The sequence below is a fragment of the Molossus molossus genome, unplaced genomic scaffold, assembly GCF_014108415.1.
Source record: "Molossus molossus isolate mMolMol1 unplaced genomic scaffold, mMolMol1.p scaffold_m16_p_20, whole genome shotgun sequence".
NCBI classification, from domain to species: domain Eukaryota; kingdom Metazoa; phylum Chordata; class Mammalia; order Chiroptera; family Molossidae; genus Molossus; species Molossus molossus.
The window spans coordinates 5401026-5420187 of NW_023425356.1; the positions used below are offsets into that span (position 1 = coordinate 5401026).

Below are 19162 nucleotides of genomic sequence, written 5' to 3' on the forward strand. Positions count from 1 at the left end.
AGACAGACAGAGAGAAAGAGAGAGATCAATCGATCTTTGCTAAACTTGGACACTTTAACCCAAGACTGGGTTATTTAATCCTACATTTTTGACAGTGAGCTATTTGAGAATGATGTTTTACTTGTGACAACGGAAATGAATTACTCTTAAGTGTTAGCATTTCTTTATACAATACTTTATCTGAATTGTTATATCCTTACTTTACAAAGGAAATTACAATATCATGTATGTGTGAAACTAAACATTTACAACAATTTAAGTTATATATTATTTATTATATTCTATACTTTTTAAATTATAAAACTCACCCATACTAGTTTCTGTAAAACTGCGTTAGATGAGTATTTTTAAAATATGGAACGTTTATCCAAACTCAAAGAGATGTTCAATATATATCGATCATATGTGTTTGGAGTTGTTAACATAAAATCCTAAAGCTGTCTTTTTTGGTTACATCATTTCTGCACACACAGTGAATCGCGGTAAGCAGGGGTTGCCTTCCAAACTGGCTGTTCGTAAATTTAAATGACACGGACAACTCCCAAGTCTTCCTATCATTCTCTTTTGCACAAATCTGGCCAATAACTCTCCAGAGTTTATAACGTAAATCTAGATGATATTACAGAATTTTTAAAAGAGTTGTTATATGTGCTTCATGTACTTTTAGAATGCTGACACAAGGAACCACATTATTGCAAGTTGTGTGTGAAATATAAGTTACAACACTGATATATTTAGTTATGAAGAACAAAATTTGTTTGGTTGCATTATAAATGAGTATAGTCAACTCCAATCCAAGTTAGTGGCTCAGCTCCTCTCTGCAAGCCCCGGTAAGGGCTGCTTTCCACAGGGAGAGTGAGTCACTGGTCTGTACCGAATCTGGTTAGCGTCCCGTGTCAGTGGGCCAGGATTTGGGGTGAACTGAAACTCGATGGAAGGGACCTGGTTCGATTTTCTTTTTAGCTCTTAATACTATGTAAAGGGGTACGCCGAGAAGATACTTCCTTCCTGACCACGCTTGAAAATGGACCCATAATAATTACTGAGATTAAACTTCAGTGTATTCTATAAAAAAATCACTTACTTTCACAGAAGTGAAGAGATACAATTGCACAATGGTGGTTTCGATGGTAGAAATACATATTGCCGATCAAGTGTTAGAAGAGATTTAGAAATGACTGTCAGCACCGCGTCAAGGATGAGGGACAGGGAAGTGACTCGTGTTCTCTCTCCATGTAAAGAAAATCCTCACGTATCTTTTCAAACGGAATGGGGAGAAAGTGCTGTTTGTTTTTTGTTTTGTGTTTTCCTGATTCCTATCAGAATGTTTCCTGGTGTGGAGCTAGAGACAGTAAAAAATGGCAGAGTTAAAAAAGAAAAAAAGTAGAAAGAGACATTCATGCATTTAAGCTACCATTAGTCTCTGACTCTAATATAAGGCAGACCATTAATCTTTTGCTAAAAGTCTGACTTTAGTCACTTAAGCTCTTTGTAATGCTTTTCATGACAAGGACATGATAGGCCTTGTAAATTTAGGAGTTCAGATGGTTTCCAACAGGTGAATTTAGACAGGCCTGCTGCTTTTTTGAAACACCAACTTTATAATAAAAATGCTTTGGAGAAATGGTGGAACATTATAATAAAGAAAACACCAAAGGGGTCCTAGAGAGTTGATCACAAATGTCACTGTTTAGATCAGTGAAAACAAATTACATTTGCTTATGTGTCATCCTCAGTCTTAATGATGTGAAAAAGGGTGACATTGAACAGGACCTGGTGACCATTGTTCCAGGCATAAAGAGCTCTATCCCTGGAGTTGTAGTCAAGCATGGATATGTGGAAGTATTGGTTATGAAAGGGAATGTCTGTGTACTCATATGTGGAGGTTTTGGTGGAATAGGAATAGTACACCTTGGCTCCCGTTAAGTGGGAGTTGGTGACATACAGTGTCCCACAGATCATGAATGACTCCCCAGCACTCCTCTTGGGGTAGCCAGTGTTCCAACTCTTCACCACCTCTAAGGTATCTTGGTTCAGCTGACTGATGACAATGTTGCCTGCGTTCTGGTTAGTTGCATACACAGCCCACAGCCCGATCTCATCAGCCATGAGGTCGATGTCGGAGAATCCCCCCCACGTGTAGGGGTAGACATTTTGAAAGCCAGCATACTCCAGGCTCCGCTGGGCAAGCACTCTGCCCAGATCGAAGCTGTACTTGATGATGATGTTACTCTGGTACTTGTTAAAGTAGAGCGAGCCGTTGTAGACGACGTGGTTAGTTCCTGCCCATTTGAAAGGGAGGTTGTATGTCCTTGATTCGGCCCCGCTGACAAAGTCCGCAATGGATTTGTACTCACGGACTATTTTGTTGTTAGTATAACTGTCCATATACCAGACCTGGGAAGATGGAAAAATAAATAAACAAATGGAGTATGTAAATTCTGTACCTTTCTGACAATTCCAAAATAAAGACAGAGTCAGCACACTCCTATCACTACTCTCGGGCTCTGGAGAAAATTCTCTTACGGCCGAGAGCACGGCAGGTGTTTGCAAAATAGGGGCATGGTCGATGTGGAAAGGAAACAGCTGAATTTTCTGCCTTGAAGTTGATTTGCTTTTTGTTCTTTTTTGACCATTCAGAGCCTGTGACTGAGTGCACTAGACAGATGTCAGTACAAATCACATCACTTTGTTTAATTACCTGATGGGTCAATCTGATCAATAACCGCAAAAATACCACCTCCAGCAAATTTACTTGTTCTGTAACTTGCTCTGAAAAATGTATAGTCTGACTTTACACCATTTAATATATTTCTCTTTTATGGATACCCCAGAACCTTCTAGTAACTAACACATGCTCATTGGACCAGTTTGATGGTACAACTATCTTTTAATGTAATCATTTTACTAATATAGCTACTGATCTTGTTTGGATCCCTTGAGAATCTTAGTGTATGGTGAGTTTTGAAATAGAACATAAACAGAGCTATGGTAAGTTTCCAGTACACTGATCCACAGAATACAGGCCTTGCCAATTGAGGAAAATGACTCCCCACCCCCCGCCCAGTGTTCAGTGTTATTTCCTTAAAAATTACCTCTAGATGCCAGGAATATTTCAGCTTGTTTTGTGAGTTGGTTAGCTTTTGAGTTTTTCACTTATTTATTAATTTTTTTCATATTAAGGAACAGGTTTTAGTAGAACTATAGAGAGAATTTTGTATTCTTGTAATTAGCCCTTTAAAGTATAAAACAAGACTAGAAAAAATAAAAGTTAGACTCACTATATTGGTGAATTATAGGATGGAACTTGTACTAAAATAAGTTTGTAGCTATGTTAATATGATCAAACTAAAGATATTTGCAGTGATGTAACAGTGTTCAAGTTGAAACTATATCCTTAAAGGAAATGAATAGTCCAGTACACAAAAAACATAAATAAATATTAATTCTAAGCAAAGGTGTTTATGGAAGAAACATACTCTGTTATTTTTTTCGGACGCTAAAGGATCAGTCATCCAGGCACCAAATCGGGTTCCAGAAGTCTTGATTGTAACTGGCCCTGTGATTTTCATCAGTTTGCCACATGCTGAAATTAGAGAAACATAAACAGGTTAGGTGATCGTGGGCAATGATTCCAACACACATGGTCACAGGAACAAAACAAGCACTCCTGGGCATGTGATTAATATTACGTATTCTGAGTGAATGATCATCCATGTTGGGTGTAGAACCATGAAGACTTACTTTTGAGAGACTCTAAATCTAAAATACAAAGTTTAAAAATAGGGAATGATCTGTACAATCTGGAAGGAAAGAAATGAGGAAAGGCATTATCATTATACCAATTCATAGCTGTGTCTTTAAGAAGTCGGGAAAATTAAACAAGTTGTTGATGGACCTGTTTACCTGGTTAGTAGCTCTTCCCCCTCCCCTGCCCCTGTGTGTCAACACTTGGGACAACCTCTGCTATCCAGAAGGAACTCTGTAAGCAGGTTTTCATTTTGTACTGACAAATTTGCAGCTCCGGGGAAGATGTTGTTACAGAATACAACAACAAAAGCTCCACCACAGTCCGCCTGAAAGAGAGTTTGAAGTGAACATGCCTTGTGCAGACAGCAGGGCCTGGAAGAGCAGCTACAGCGGGCCAGGGACACGTGGCCCCCAGAACGCAAGCCCTGGGACCCTGGAGCACATGCCATGAAGGATACTGAGTATCCATCGATGCTGTAGGCAGGTTGAAAATCAATGACCTTGCTAAAATTTTGTAATCTTTTTATCAAATAAGATTTTAGGAAAATCTTGGACTTCAAAAATGTCAAAACCCAAACCAAACAGAAACCCAGGCATTTTGTGAGATGTTTAAACAGTGACATTGAAACGTGATGGATTATACCCATTGTGAAAGGCAGCAGGTGTCTGTATGTGTTGGCCTTTGGTCTTAACAGGGGAATATTCTTTCCTATCCACTTGTTTTCTTTCTGTTCTTTTTCTTCTACTAAAAAGTTTTTAAAACCTTTTCTGTGTTTCTTCCATTCTCCTCTGCCTATCCTCAAAATTGGTGCATTGCTGGTTAGTTCCCATTGGTTCCTGTGTGCTTGGAAGAGAAAGAACAGATCTCCAAAGCAAATCAGGATCACAACTAACTTCAGCTCAGAACTTCCTCGTGAGAATCATTTGTACCTGGCCGAACACTGAGTTGTGCAATCAAGAAGATGATGAAGGAAAATATTATATTTTGTACTATTTAGTGATATCTACAAAGTTGAGTATATTCTCTGAATACATGAGTGAAAGTAATCTGACCAACTAAATATTTCTTAATTCACAGATGGCGGGTGCATGAAAATGTAAGTATACTGAAATAAATAGGAAGACACATGCCCCCTGAAAATGACCACAAAACAAAATGTATGTTTTCTTTCCCATTAGGCATGAATAATAAATTCAACAAAATATGAATAGCGAAATTAGATACGATGTGAAAAGTAACTCTGGTTTAAGATGTTAAGGAATTTTCCCAGCTTTGAAACCTAAGTATTCAGATTAAAAGGGCACAACATAATGAATGAAAAAAAAAAAAAGGTTTTAAAAATTCCTGTGAAATTTTAGCAGACGGTAATAAAGGAAGTGAGAACTTTTCAGAGGCAGGATGCGAGCCGGCCACATGCGAATGGGGGGGGGGGGGGGACTGGCGCTGGCTCCTCACTGTCGGGGCTGGACCCTGGCGGACGAAGTCAGTGCCTTTATGTTTAGGGGGAAAATCAGAGGAAGCCAGAATAAGAAAATTTTCTGACACACAAACTTTCCAGAGTTTGACTATAATGGGCTTTTTCTTACAAAGAAATATTGTAACAAAATGAGCAAGTCAATTAAGACAGGGCGAGCCATGCACTGGGAGAGCGGCCTCCTGTCTCCGTGATGTGCGGTGGTCCCGAGAGCAGTTCCTCCAGAGTGAACAGACACCCAGCAAGGAGGCCTCAGAAATAAGGGCATCGGTCTGTGCATGTGCTATCTGACACCCTCTGGGACAGACAGGGTATGGTGAAGGCACTTTCTGATGTACATAAAAGGAGACTTTATTTGAACTTAACTCTAGTAATATGCCCCTTGGAATGGCACAGAGGCCGAGACGTTGGAAGACATGCGTCCACCACTTAGCTCCGAAAGAACGATGTGAGCATTGTCAGAATAACAGACGCCTCACTTGCAGAGCCAGCCCCCAAACTAATTACAGAAGACAGGTGTTCATCTGCTCCGTGGCTGTAGAAACCACAAGGTGTTTCCCGCCATGATGACCCAGGTCAAGGTCATATGTGAGAGAATGAAAAATCGGGAGAAGAGACGAAAGGAAGACGGGGTGTCACTAACTTCATACGTCCAAACATGGTGCTAGGAGAGCTTTCCTATAGCTGATGGGAAAGAGTCCAGATTTAAATATGAGGCTCGAAGCTACAAAGTTGAGAAGGCTCAAGCTGAATTGTCCTAAGTGTATTATGAGGAGACAAGAAAGAAACTGACTTTGGCTGTGACCTAAATCCTCATTCCTCAGAGCAGAAAGTCAGTAAACAATATTTGAAACTGAGTTTAAAAATAGTGGGAAAATAAGCATATTTTAGAGATAAGATTTAACCACGTACAGCCGCCCAAATAAATGTGGTTGCGTCTGGACAGCGAAGCTGGAGGGGGTGCGGCTGCCTGTTCCAGGGTCTTTTTAACCTCAGCGTATACTCTAGCCATGTGCATGCAGTATTTATCATCGTAAAAGGTAACATAGCTGCAAAAACCGAATGTCAGCCATACATTTAGAAAAGCAAAAATCACATTACGTAGATAAATAAAGAATCCTACTTCGCGGAAATTCATTTATCGTGGTGAGTCTGGAACTGATTAACCGCGATAAACATGGGCCGGCTGTATACATTACCTAGTGAAAACTCACGTTCAGGTCTTTAAATGCCAGATTCCTTGCAGGTCTAAGGAGCAGGCAAAAACTGAAGATGTAAATAGTCTCCAGAAATGGAAACTGTAAATATTCTGCATTTTAATTTCGTTTCAATCCTGTAAGGACTAGATCGAAATTGTGTTCTTTAAAATTCCAGCTTTATCTTATCATTGACATGGCAATCTCTCTCTCTCTCTCTCTCTATATATATATATATATATAATTCTTTCAACCTTTAAAAAAATTAGATAGATTTCTTACCATGAATTATAACATCAGTTACTTCATATAGATGCTAAGTAAAACTAATAGATGATTACATTGCTTCACACAGGTGTGGGAGCTCTACTGAAAGATAGTATACATTTTATTTCAACACAGTTGGTGAGAATGATCTTGGAAAAGTATGCTCCTGTTGAAGATCCGCTTTCCACAGGAGAAAAAAGTAGTCTACAATTTCCTAAAAAAATTCTTTAAAGATGAATGACCTTTCATGATCATTTGAACAAAAAATGATACATGGAATCTCAGAAATCAGTTTAAATTCATTCTGGAAATAGATCACTAAAATATCCCCAATAGGAAACATAAACATAATGAATTGTTTGTCCCCACAAAACGTCACGTCCAGAGGAAATGGCCAAAGGGACACAGGATCAGGAAGGCATTCTGGTGACTTCGGGTTGTTTTTATACTGAGAGTGAATAGAGACTTCATTTTGGAGTTGAACTTAACATTTTAGATGGTGAAACTATACAGTTAAACCTCAAAGTGAGGGTTTTAACCCGCCTTTTGGCAGAACCAGCCCTTGGCCATAGGAAGCCCCCACCGCATGAAGCTGGAAGCGTCGTCTGGGCAAAGGAGACACGAAGCTCAGCTTCCCCTCTGACGGGTACGTATTTCAGAGGCTGGTCTGTTTTCTGGGTTTAAATGCTCTTCTGAATTCAATTTCTGGAGCTATAACTTTAATAGGAGATGAGTTGGATGGGTTGGTTAACATCTGCCTACGAATTATCTTTGGCAGTTATCTTTGCCACGGATCTCATGTAATCAACATTTCCAGAAAGTGACAGCACGTGGGTGGCGTGGGTGGCTCGGCTTCTGTGGCGTTTGGATGGAGCCCAGTGTGGTAGCCATATGGCGAAGGGGTGCTGCTGAGCCTTAGGCTGTTTAGACCGGAACCGAGACAAGTGACGCCAGGGGTTCAAAGCAGGCTCCGACACCGGAGCTGAATTTGGCTTTGCTTGCTTCTTGCAGCAATGGGCATGTTCTCTGAAACAGGTTAGAGGGTACAACAAGTAGTTACTATTTAATCAACTTATTCACTGAACATCGCTTCACGGAGAAGTTATCATGCACCAGGACTGTGGTAGGTGTTGGGGGATGCGGAAACAGGGAGACAAAACAGATTTATATATTGTAGCTTCTCAAAATACAGTTGCTTCTGCCCATCCATTCCATGTTTGTCTGTCTTTTCCGTTTGGACTCAGCTGCCAAGGAAGGTTAAGTGAGGGCATTATTGCAGACCAGACCCGTGTTGAGGAGAAGAGAATGTAGCCCTCAGTGCGCTGACTACCAGCTGATATTAAATAAAAATTATGGAAATTCAGCCCTGAGTACAGTGATATATAACAGCGTCTCTTCCATTAAGACAGCCTCCTGAGCTAACTTAAAATTTATCTTACTTTAAGCCACATTTACCTGTATTCATCTATAAAACATACCCATAAACTGTCAAACATAGAAAGAAATAAGGAAGTTCAACTGATCTTCCATGTTTAGTTTTCTATAAAAAATAAATGTGAGGGTCTGGAAAGGAGAAGTTTAATGCACTTATACTTCTTACTAGGTTTCACCGATTTGGTTCTTCATATGTATCTTAATGGTAGCTCTCTGTGTGAAGGACACTTAGCTCTATAATCTAGTAAATCAATATAATTTTGCAAAATTGAACTCTGTGAGATTTCGGCGAGTGGGCTTTTAAGTTAGACATAAACCATTTTCAAATGTGCATGTGAGACCGTGTGAGCTCTGGTTCCAAATGGAGATGCTGCGTGTCTGGCCTCTGGCCAGGAGGGTCCTGTCGTTGCTCGTGAGCCTGTGGTTAGCATTCCTGAATTCTCCTGTGTGTCCTTACTTTCCTCCGGGCCTGTCTCGTATCAGCTGCCGCCCATCTGCCCGGGACTCACTCTGCACCCTCAGCCTCTGTCTTCCCGTCACCACCCTTTCATCATATCCTTTGAGTAAATCAATTTTTGTAGTAGAAATCTCAGAAGCACACTTGAAGTGAATAAATAATACTCCAAAATACCAACAATTAAAATAAAAGATCTATATAGTAAATGAGACCCTTGGTTTCTTAACTTGAAATAATATATAGAGAATACCGGACTACATGGCAATAAACTTGTTTAAAACCCTAAATAGTTCTGTGGTAATTGTGTATGGAAATGTCCGTTAGTCTTCAGAGTCACGGACAAGGTGCTTTACATAAAAGTCCCTCCACCTCGGGTGACCATGGTGGGGTGGGCTGCAGGCTAAGCAACTCTTACCATCTGTCTTGTTTGGTGGGGATGATCCATTCTTATTCCAGTCAATTCTGCCTCAGAAAACACACCCGTGGGTGCTAAAATAAAGGCTTTTGTATGTTGTATTCAGATAGCAGTGTTTTGTTCATTCATTCATTCATTCATTCATTCAGTTAAGATTTAATGAGCAACATGCACTTGCTCTTGGCATTAGAATGATAATGGTGAGTGAGACATGAGACCTCTGTTCTAGTGAAGCTTACATTTTGATGACAAAATAGAAGGAATAAATAAATAAATAAGAAAACAAGCTAAATATGTCAGGGAGGAATACATTTAATGCAGGTATTTAAGTAGGGCGATTTGGTAAAGAGGGACTAAGGAGCTGCGTTAGGGGGGTGGGTAGGGAAGACCTCTGAGAGCGTGTGGTATTCAATCTGAGGTCAGGCTCGGACCCGTGAACAGAATGAGGGGCATCTGGGCGGTGGGCAGTCAGTGGAAAGCACCGCTGCACAGCTTTGGAGGCACGGGTTAAGGAGCCCGGCGGCCTGGGTCCTGATTCTATCCTTATTCTCTGGGGCCTCGAACAATATCTAACCTCTCTCTCAGTGTCTCATGGGGGACAGGAGGCATGGTATCTATTTCACAGAGTTACTGGGAAGATTTAATAAGAAGCATGTGCCAAGAATTTAGAATAGTGTTTGATGCGCAGTTAAGTATTTACTAAATGTTAGCTATTATTGTTCTCACAAAGGCCCCAGATCTGGATATGCGTGGTGAGTTCAGAGAATGAAAATAAAGAAGGCCAGCGTGTCTAGAGCATTCTTGGAAAAGCAGAAGATGAGGCTGAAGAGGTGAATGAATAGTCCAGATAATGAAACTGTAAAATCAGAGTGTAAGTATTTGGATTTTATTCTATGTAAGATGGAAAGCTATTGGAGCATTTAAAAAAGATGTGGGTGGTAAGAGAATGTGAGCCACATTCTAAACAAAAATCACTGTAGCTACAATGGAAAACCAATGCTAGAGGAGAGACCGTGGGCAGGGAGAACAGTCAAGAGGCTCTCACACTGGCCCCCGGGACAGATGTGGAAGCAGTGGTGAGGACGGAGAAAAGCACACGATTTGCGTTATGTGGTTTTTTTTTTGGATAAAGTTGGTAGGACTAGACTTTAAATGATAGGATGGAAAGTAAAAAGAGGAATTAAAAAAAAATCTCAAGTTGAAAAGAATCTAGGATAACATCCAGATTTTTGGCTTGTTCAGCCGGGTAGATTATGGTATCATTTATTCAGATGAAATAAGAAGGAATGAACTTGGGAGGAAAAATAAATTCCATATGTGTTATTTCAAGCTGTTCATGACTATCTCCCTGTGCAGATATAGAGAAGATAACACACAGTCTATGCAGCCAGACCGACAGGCGCTGGCGGCAGACTTCAGCGCAGTGGTGACGACGAGCCACAGGCTGGGTTGTGTTAGAGCCAACCCGAGCAGGGAAAGGCATCGAGAGCAGAGCCCCGGGGCATCCCAGTGTCTACAGGACCCAGCTAAGAGCCCACTAAGTATAAATGGGATAGAAAAAATAGTGCGGTGTTAAGAAATCCTCAAAACAAGAGCATTTTATTTTATTTTTTAGGTGTGTGCCCCTAGCAGGAACCAAACCTGGACTCTCTGGTCCGCAGGCCGACGCTCCAACCGCTGAGCCAAACCGGCCAGGGCAACAAGAGCATTCATTCTAAGAAGGACGAAGTACTGACCTGTGGGGAATAGCACCGAGGTGTCTAGATAACATAAAGATAAATCTAGATCCAATAGAAGGATAAAAGATACAGTCAAAGAAATGACCATGGAATTCGACAGCAAGAAGTCACTGGTGATCACAAGAATCAAATGAAAGTGCAGAGATCAGAAGCTGGATGGGAGGTGGTTTTTAAGATTGGAAACCAAACAGCAGCTGTGGGAGGGCCTTCGGAGGAAGGCAGGGTGGGGTGGAGAAATGAGAGGGTCTGGGGAATGTTCACTGTGTGCTGATCTCGTTGTTTAAGGAAGACTGCATTTAGGAATAATCTAATAGAGAGAGAAACTGATGATGTAAAAGAGAGACTAATTAAATAAATGAACCCATAAATATATGGTAATTTAATCTATTTAGTAACCATGAGTAACCATGTCTCTATTCTTTTATGTGCTTTTTTTTTTTTTTTGCATATCTGTACTTACTTCACAATTTCCCAGGAAGTATGCTTCGTGTAGTACATTCCACCTTAGAATGCTGAGGTGGGTGTTAGGAGAGCTGGTTTCTAATCTAAGCCACCACATTAAATCATCATACAATTGGATTGTGCAGTTATTCTCTGGGGTGGTTTCCTCATCTGTAAGGTGATGAAGCTTGACATGTTGCTAATCTAACTAAGAGAACATTGAATGGATAGGGGATCAACAAATTTTTATATGCTGATGGGTAGAAGGCGGTATTTGCGGTTGTAATAAAACAAACACACATACAAGCAAACACACTCATCATCATCATCTACTCTTATTCTCAGGAAGCAAAAAACAGAAGAGCTCTCATTGTTTATTTTGTTCCAATAGAAGTTTCTCTTATAAATAGTTATTGGATGCCTAAGCTAAATTCATCTTGTCGAATGAAATTAGTAAAATTAAAGTTGCTGGAATTTATTTTTAAAACTGGCTGTTTTTGTACTTATAATTTTGTGGATTTTTGTGTTAAGTAAACACTGGTATCCTCAGATTCTGATGCAGTGCAGAAATTGTAAACATAAAGTAAAATAAACAGTAAAAGTCATTTCTGTTTCTTGGCTTCCCCACACTAGTTTTTGTTCCAATAAATAATTATCTTTCTCACTTTCCATGAGAACAAAGGAAGCCAGACAGAAAGGGTAATTTTCCCAGACGTTTGGAAGACAAATGTCCCTGCAAAAGTGGTCGGCAGAGAGAGAAGTTAAGTTTTGCTTCATTGATTTTCTCCTGCTCTGCTCTCGTTGGCAGAGATACATATGAAAACATTAGCATTTTATGATACACTGCATGCATATGGTTCTGTATATTCAGAAAATATACTGAATAAGGTAGTTGAAGAACGTGACCATTTTATTTCTCTTGTGCCCGTTAGACATTTGACTTTGTAGCATCAGCTATAATCCATGTTTATCAATTTACAGCTCAGAAGAAGATGTCATTTGGGATGCAGCAGGAACGCCGGTTGTTTCGATCAACAAAGCATAAAAAAATCTGCCTTCTCTTTTGTTTATTTCTTTAATATATAATTGAATTTTGTAATGTCCTGGACTAACAACTTCTGAACTTGAATCCTAAGGCCATGCCCATGTAAGTAAATTAAACGGAACAGTGATTATGTCTATGGTAGTATTCTTTCTTTTCCTTACGGACACAGAGCACAGCAGGAAGATAAGGTTTGATGTTCAACGTCTGTCTATTGAAGCTACTTAAAGTAAGTTTACCTCTGCCATACATTTGATAGTGAAATCGGTTTCTATTATTTAACCTTTATTTTCACGTCTAATTTCACCAACTACAGAGCTGCGGACGAGGCCGTGCCCCCGTGGGCCGGGCACTGGGACGTTTTCAGTGGGTGTCCGGCAAATGGGACCAAGAAGTGTGTGTCCAACTATGTCTGCTTCTCATAATTAACACAAATTTACCCCTGGTTTACTTTCAAAACATCCTCAACATTTTCTGGGATGAAGCTTATATCAGGAACACATCTTTAAGGTGAACTCTATTTAGTATCCAAACTGAATGGAGCAGAATTGTAGTATGAAATCCCAAATAATTTGACAACCTATGCTTGCCTCTGAAAACACAGGTTTTATATCCTTAAAAGGCTTATAATTTAGTTGTAATCTAGGAAAATGTAGAATATAAAAAGATAAGTTATAAATCAATCAGTTTATAGTAAAATATACCATGACCCCCAGATGTGCTAAAATAAGTAGGAGTCCAGGGTTTTAGAAGAATAAATCATCATCACGTGAGTGGACACTGGATAAACGGCATTCTGTATTATAGTTTAGAATTTTAGGGGGAGTAGAACTGTCTTTGGTAAATGATCGTTTGCAGAGCTTTTTTATTTTATTGTAATTAAATTTATTGGGACGGCATTGGCTAGTAAGATCATATAGGTTTCAAGCGTACATTTCTATGATACCAGATCTATATGTCGCATTGTGTGCCCACCACCCGAAGTCAAACATTCTGAATTTACTTGGGGGTGGGGGTATTCCTGTCAATTTCTCCTATTATATTTGCAAACTAAATCTCACTTCTCTTCACTCCAGGCTCAGTTTGATTTTTCTGTGAATTCCTGTTTCCACTGAGATTTCAGATGTTTATCGCTTTAAGCACTAAGTAGAGCCCAGTATCAGGTGATCGGGAATAAAATGCTGCGTTGGCACCGAAGAAAGAACAGGCAGCAAAACAAAGGAGAGGGGGACTCTGCTTCTGTTGCTCTCATGCCCCCCAACTGTTGGTTTTATAGAAGATACAGAAGTTTTATATTTGACATACACTGATTTATTTCTTGAAAGCCACATAAAGCTTTTTGAATTTAAAGGTAGTATTTGCTCTCAAAGACTCTAAGGACATTAATTTTCACATATTATGTTTTACGCTCCTCTACCAAGATTTAGCTGGAACCAGACACGGGTGGTCCCTGACCTCCCAGAGCAAGGGCAACTTGTCCCTAGGGGTAAAGATTTTTTTTTTATAGCAAATTGTCATTTTCAGTTTTCAGGAGACTATGCAAGGGGATGTCCAACCATGCAGAGGAGCACTCAGAGAAGTAGGTAGGAAGTTAGTGTCTGGTATGACACGTGAACACCTGTCGGAATCGGTAGGTGAGGTGGAGAGGGAGAGTGTCCCACGAAAGGGAGCGGGACTCCAGGCCCAGGAGGCGAATGAAGCATATACAGCGCTGAGGAACTGAACGGCTGGGATGACCAACGTGGAGAGCGAGTGCACGGGCAGAACGGGAGAGAACAGGGCTAGAGAATTAGGCAGAATCCATGTCGTCAAGACACACCGGAAAACCTACTTGAGTTTAATTTGAAAGGAAAATCACTTCAATGCAGGTGTAGTATGATTGGATTTGCATTTGGAACGATGACTCTAGATAGCCTGTGTGGTGGAGAGGAAATGACTTCTGGTAAGAGGGAGTGGTTAGGGGCCGGCCCGCTGGGACATGACAGACAGCGGTTGGTTCTGCACAGAGTGGAAGGTGCAGAGAAGGTTTGAGAGACTGCTGAAGGGAGCAGGGAGGGTGTGACTGCATGGGAGTGAAGTTCAGGGAAGAACCAAGAGGACTCTCCGGCTTCTTTCTACATCAGTTAGGTTCTCTTTACTGAATTAAACTTATTGAGGTATCCGGGCAGTTTCTCTCATTGTGTGTACCCAACAAAAGACATCACGTGTGGGGAACGAGTCTCAGTCTTTGAACACAGCAGTTGGGTTTGAAATTGTTGCCTCCAATGTGTGCCTCTGGCAGATGAATTTGAGCTGAGCAATCTGTTTCCAATAAACTGCGTATCAAGGCCTAACCCCTTCTCGCTGCGGTTGGAAGGACCACACGGGCAAGAGCAGCGTGGGGCCTGTCGGGCGCCATCCACACTGCTGCACTCATCTGTTACGTGTTTCTGCTCCCACGAAAATGCGAGCTTCTTGACAACGGAGGGAACCAGCCCTGTCTCCCCAACACCTGACCAAGTGCCAGCACACAGTGGGGACTCACGAAATATTTGTTGAATGTGCAAACATGACTATTACCATGTAGACATTTTGTTTTCCCTTTGGAAACTAATTTGGCATGAACACGGTAAAAACAATAACCCAAGTGTTGTTACATGGGACCTCGAGTTTTGAATGCTACTGCTACTCCTGTTCAACGTGAAGCCTCAGAGTGTTTGTGTTGATAGAAAGACTCTTTGTGAACTTCACTAGATGGCACCAAACCATTGCCCTGAGACAGAACTAGCAAGAGGCAGGGGGTAGAGGATGGAAGGCTGGAGGCCTGATTATAATCGACGTTAAATGTCTATCGGTGATCTCAGGGGGCTGCGAGAGCTTTAACTGTGCGTTTTCAGTTAAATTCTCACATGCATATAATAATATTGTGCATGTCTGGGAATATGGTGTGATTTAATTAAGCACAGGGGACTTGATTCTATTCAGTCTCTCGTAGTAGGAAATTAAGCATTCAGGAAAGAGCATTACTGTACCTCATTCAGGCCACTAGGGTACATTGCTGTTGAAGCATTTTTCCTAATTTCTATTTGTACCAAAACTTGAATTCTCTCGTAGAAATAAGCTGAATGGTGCTCTCACGGTCTCGATGCCTTGCGATTCCTTCAGCACCTTCTTCACTATCTGGGAGTAACTGAGGCCTTGCAGGCGAGGAGTCTGTTTGTTTTGTTAGTTATCTTAAAATTCATGTGACATTTTCCCTAAAAGCAAATCCACTGAAAAGGTGGGTGGAAATACATTCATCATGGTTGCAATTTTCTTTTCTTTTCCCAACCCATTTCTACCACCTGCTGATTGGTTGTGTGTGTGTTGAGAGGCTTTGGTGGAGAGGGAAGGGATGCTGTTGATGAACGAGGCTTGCTCCTGCGACTCTCTTGTTGATGCTAAAATTATCCAACATCCCCTCCAGAGCTGAGCAGCACAGCAACTGGACTCTAGACCCTCTGGCACGGACCCTCTGTTATACTCTTCCCCACATTTTTGTTAATGGTCCTGATGTTGATTAACATTGATTTTCTGAGTCCATGTGTTCTGACAGTTTGATATTTGGGCACTTGCCTATGAGATAATGCTAGGCACGGAGTTAAAATGTTCACAGAGATGATTTGGGAATCTATACCAATTCCCAGGGAGTGTAAATATTAAGTAAAGTGTTAATCATACTATCAAACTATGACTCTGACACAGGGGCGGTAGGCAGTGGGGTGGAGGGCGTAAAGGGGGAGACAGCTAGAGTACTTTCAACAATAAAGATACATTTTAAAAATTATGTTTCTGTTTTCTTATCAGCTACCTCCTTTCAAATTGGAGTGATTCTTTTTTTAAGGAAAAATAGGAAGATTCATTTATTTGTTTTTTCAGGGACCATGTGGCTGGCTTTATACTTACGGTATTAGGGCTGTTTGTCTCTACCTGGACACGTCTGTACACTGTGCGAGGTCAGAGGCTCTCAGTAAGTGGTCTGAATTAACTGACATAAACACAGAGTGGTGAAGAGACATCCCCAGCCCTTGGGACAAGAACGAGTCGGGGCGACTGTGGCCTCTGCGGAGTGAAGGGGTAGAGGGGGACCTGGGCTGCTGATAATCCAGAAGGAGTGTATGACGTGGGCTCCTATTGTTAGTATTTTGTGAGGTCCTGTCAGTGAACTCAAATAGCAGCCATCTCACTAAGTATCAAAGTTAAATACTAGTTTTATTGCTGTTTGACATCTGTACTGGTTACTGGATATGCTTTTGATTACTTAAAATAAAAATGAATGTTATGCAATTAATGAAGTTTAATCACATTCTTTCAAACTTACTGGTCTGTGTGGAAAAATTAATAAAAAGTCTGCTATATCTTACAAGTCAGAGTCCTGAGACCTAAGGACACCACAGAAACATTATCCGGGTCTAATAAGAAGAAATAGGATGCATTCTTTAGATGAACCTCTTTGTCCCAAATATATTTTCAGTATTGGAGGAGATGGAGTGTGGCGAGTCATCAGTAGATTAGAAGAAACAAAGTTGGGGTTGGAATCACCTAAGTGCATAGTCATTCCTTCCAGCCCAGTAAGCGCAGAGAACGCAGGGGGGGCAAAAGTAGGTTTACAGCTGTAAGGATGTGACAGTTTATTCTCATATTACTATTACTATTTTCCATGCGAACAACTGTAAATCGACTTTTGCCCCACCCTGTATGTGCTGGAAGTGAAGTTCATTTCTAACACTGAGCCAATCAATCCCAAGTTTCCCCTGTGATTCCCTCGAGAACATCACTGGATGCTTCAGGTGGGGCTCACTGTCTGCTAGGTGTGGCCCAGCTGTTGCCTGGCCTGGCTTTACTGGAGTCCGCCTGTACCGAACAGTACAGGAGAGAACAGAGAGAACAGGACAAGCCCCAGCATACAAAGCTGGTGGCTCGGGCTGATTGTGAGATGCTCGGAGGGGCTGAGTGTGCTGATGAATCTTTAAAATATTCTTGTAACCCATTCAAGTTTTATTTTAAAACATTTGCATTTATCTTTTGAGATTTTCTTTACCAGAAATTTATTGTTTCAAGTTATTGACCCCTCCTCCCAGTTTATTTCTATTCCAGAAAGTTTTTTGACATTGAGAGAGCACTTTTGAGTCACCCCACCCCCCATGTCACATCATGACAACAACTAAAATACTGTCCCTAATGGGCTCACAACCCTTCCTTATTCATTCCCTACCACCTATTTACTCTGCATTAACTTACAGATTAGTCCCACGAGGGCTTCAGCTGGATAATTAGCTCATGGGTGCAGAGGGAGAGTTTGTCAGCTCTGCCCAAGTTGAGACAAGAATTCAGTCCAGGGACCCACGTCACCTGCTCGGCTCCTTACAGAGCAGAGCACGTCTGTCTGGGCAAGGGCCTCCTGATTTCTCAGGTGCGGGCAGTGCTGCATCGCAGGGGTGGCTCTGGCTTGTTATAAACACTGCTGGTTCGTGTGTTGCCTTAGGGCAGCTTCCTTCCTACAGTCTGCCTTTCCCCACTACCAGAAATGCCTCCCCGCCCCGCCAAGCAGTGATTAATCATCACACACTGTCTGTCTGCAATAAATCTTATTTCCATTAGAGTAGCCAATAGAATTGGCTGTACTTGCCAGACTACTTATTCCAAAAGTAAGAGGGTGATCTGAAAATTAGGCACCTGTTCATCAAATACCACTCAGTTCCCAGGTGCGCTTAAGCCATTAAGAACAATTACTTCCAATTTGGAAAGCAGGCTCTGGTTTCCCTAAGGTGAGGCATTTCTGGCCTTTTGCAAAATGTAAAAATGCAGTTTTCATCGAAGCTACTTAAAGACACAATTTCGACCAATGCAGTGGTTCTACTCACTCAGCTTTTTCATGCAGTCGCGGAGTCTGGTCTCCAAGCTGAGCACCCGCTGATGCAGTTCCTCGTAGTCGTAGGCGCCGATCTCCTCCTGGATCCCCGTGAGGACGGCAGACAGGTTGCGGATCTCCTCCTTGAACTGGGTGATGAGCTTGGCGTCTGTTTTGTACTGTTCCAGCACCGGGATCAAGGGCAGGAGCTCATCCATCTTCTCCTTGAGCTCCTGCGAAAAGCGGCCGCACGATCCTGAGCCATTTACCCAGGTCAAGTGGCTCTATTCTCCGCCGTTTGATACTTACAGGAGATGATTAAAACAGATTCAAAATTCCTTACTGCTTTTTGGTTGAAATTAGGTATTTTGTGGACATGTGAGTCGGCGCATGGTCAGGAGTAGTAAATCCACTTATCTTTTCAATGCCAGGACCTCTCCTTAGCTGGTTGCCTGCTCTGCAGGAAACAGACTGGTGCTTACCATACTACCGGAGCTTCCTGTGGTAGCCGTTACGGTTGGTGGCATTTCACAAGGTCAATCATGTATTATTTAGTTAGGAAATAGGAACAGGGTCCATCTTGTAATTAATGGATTCCTAGAACTAGGTTACTATCCTGTACCTGTTCAGGTAAGTCTAACCATTCATTACTGATGACTTATGCTCTAAGGGTACTGCCAGAAGCTGGGCTCCTGGAACAGCTTTGCCTTAGCAGAACTTCCCAGTGATGGCCTTTCCATTAAGCCCAGGTGTCCCTCACTCTCTATTTTTGGTTAATCCTTGCCCGAGGATATTTTTTTCATTGATTTTTAGAGAGAGTGGAAGGGGGGGAGGGAGGGCGGGACAGAGAGAGAGAGACAGAGGGAGAGAGAAACATCAATGTGAGAGAGACACATCGATTGGTTGCCTCCTGCATGCATCTTTTCTGGGGGCCAGGGATTGAACCTACAACCCAGGTATAAGCCCTTAACCAGGAATCGAACCCATAACCCTTCGGTGCCCAGGCTGATGTTCTAACTACTGAGCAACACTGCCAGGGCTTCCCTCACTCCTTTTACTATCCACCTTAGCAGAGCC

General features: G+C 41.6%; 1 protein-coding gene across 2 annotated transcripts in view; it reads right to left on the reverse strand.

The window, feature by feature from the left end:
* Window positions 1–351: 351 nt before the first annotated feature.
* The window catches only part of OLFM3 (olfactomedin 3), a 157714-nt gene continuing 138903 nt past the window's right edge, over window positions 352–19162 (reverse strand). The window contains exons 4-6 of one of the 2 annotated variants that reach the window (XM_036272795.1): window positions 18099–18318; window positions 3480–3586; window positions 352–2397 (exon numbers count right to left, since the gene is read on the reverse strand). In XM_036272795.1, coding sequence (XP_036128688.1) covers window positions 1720–2397; window positions 3480–3586; window positions 18099–18318 — 1005 coding nt within the window. In that variant the 3' untranslated portion in view covers window positions 352–1719. The remainder of the gene's footprint in view (window positions 2398–3479; window positions 3587–18098; window positions 18319–19162) is intronic. The other variant, XM_036272794.1, reaches the window with a different exon arrangement.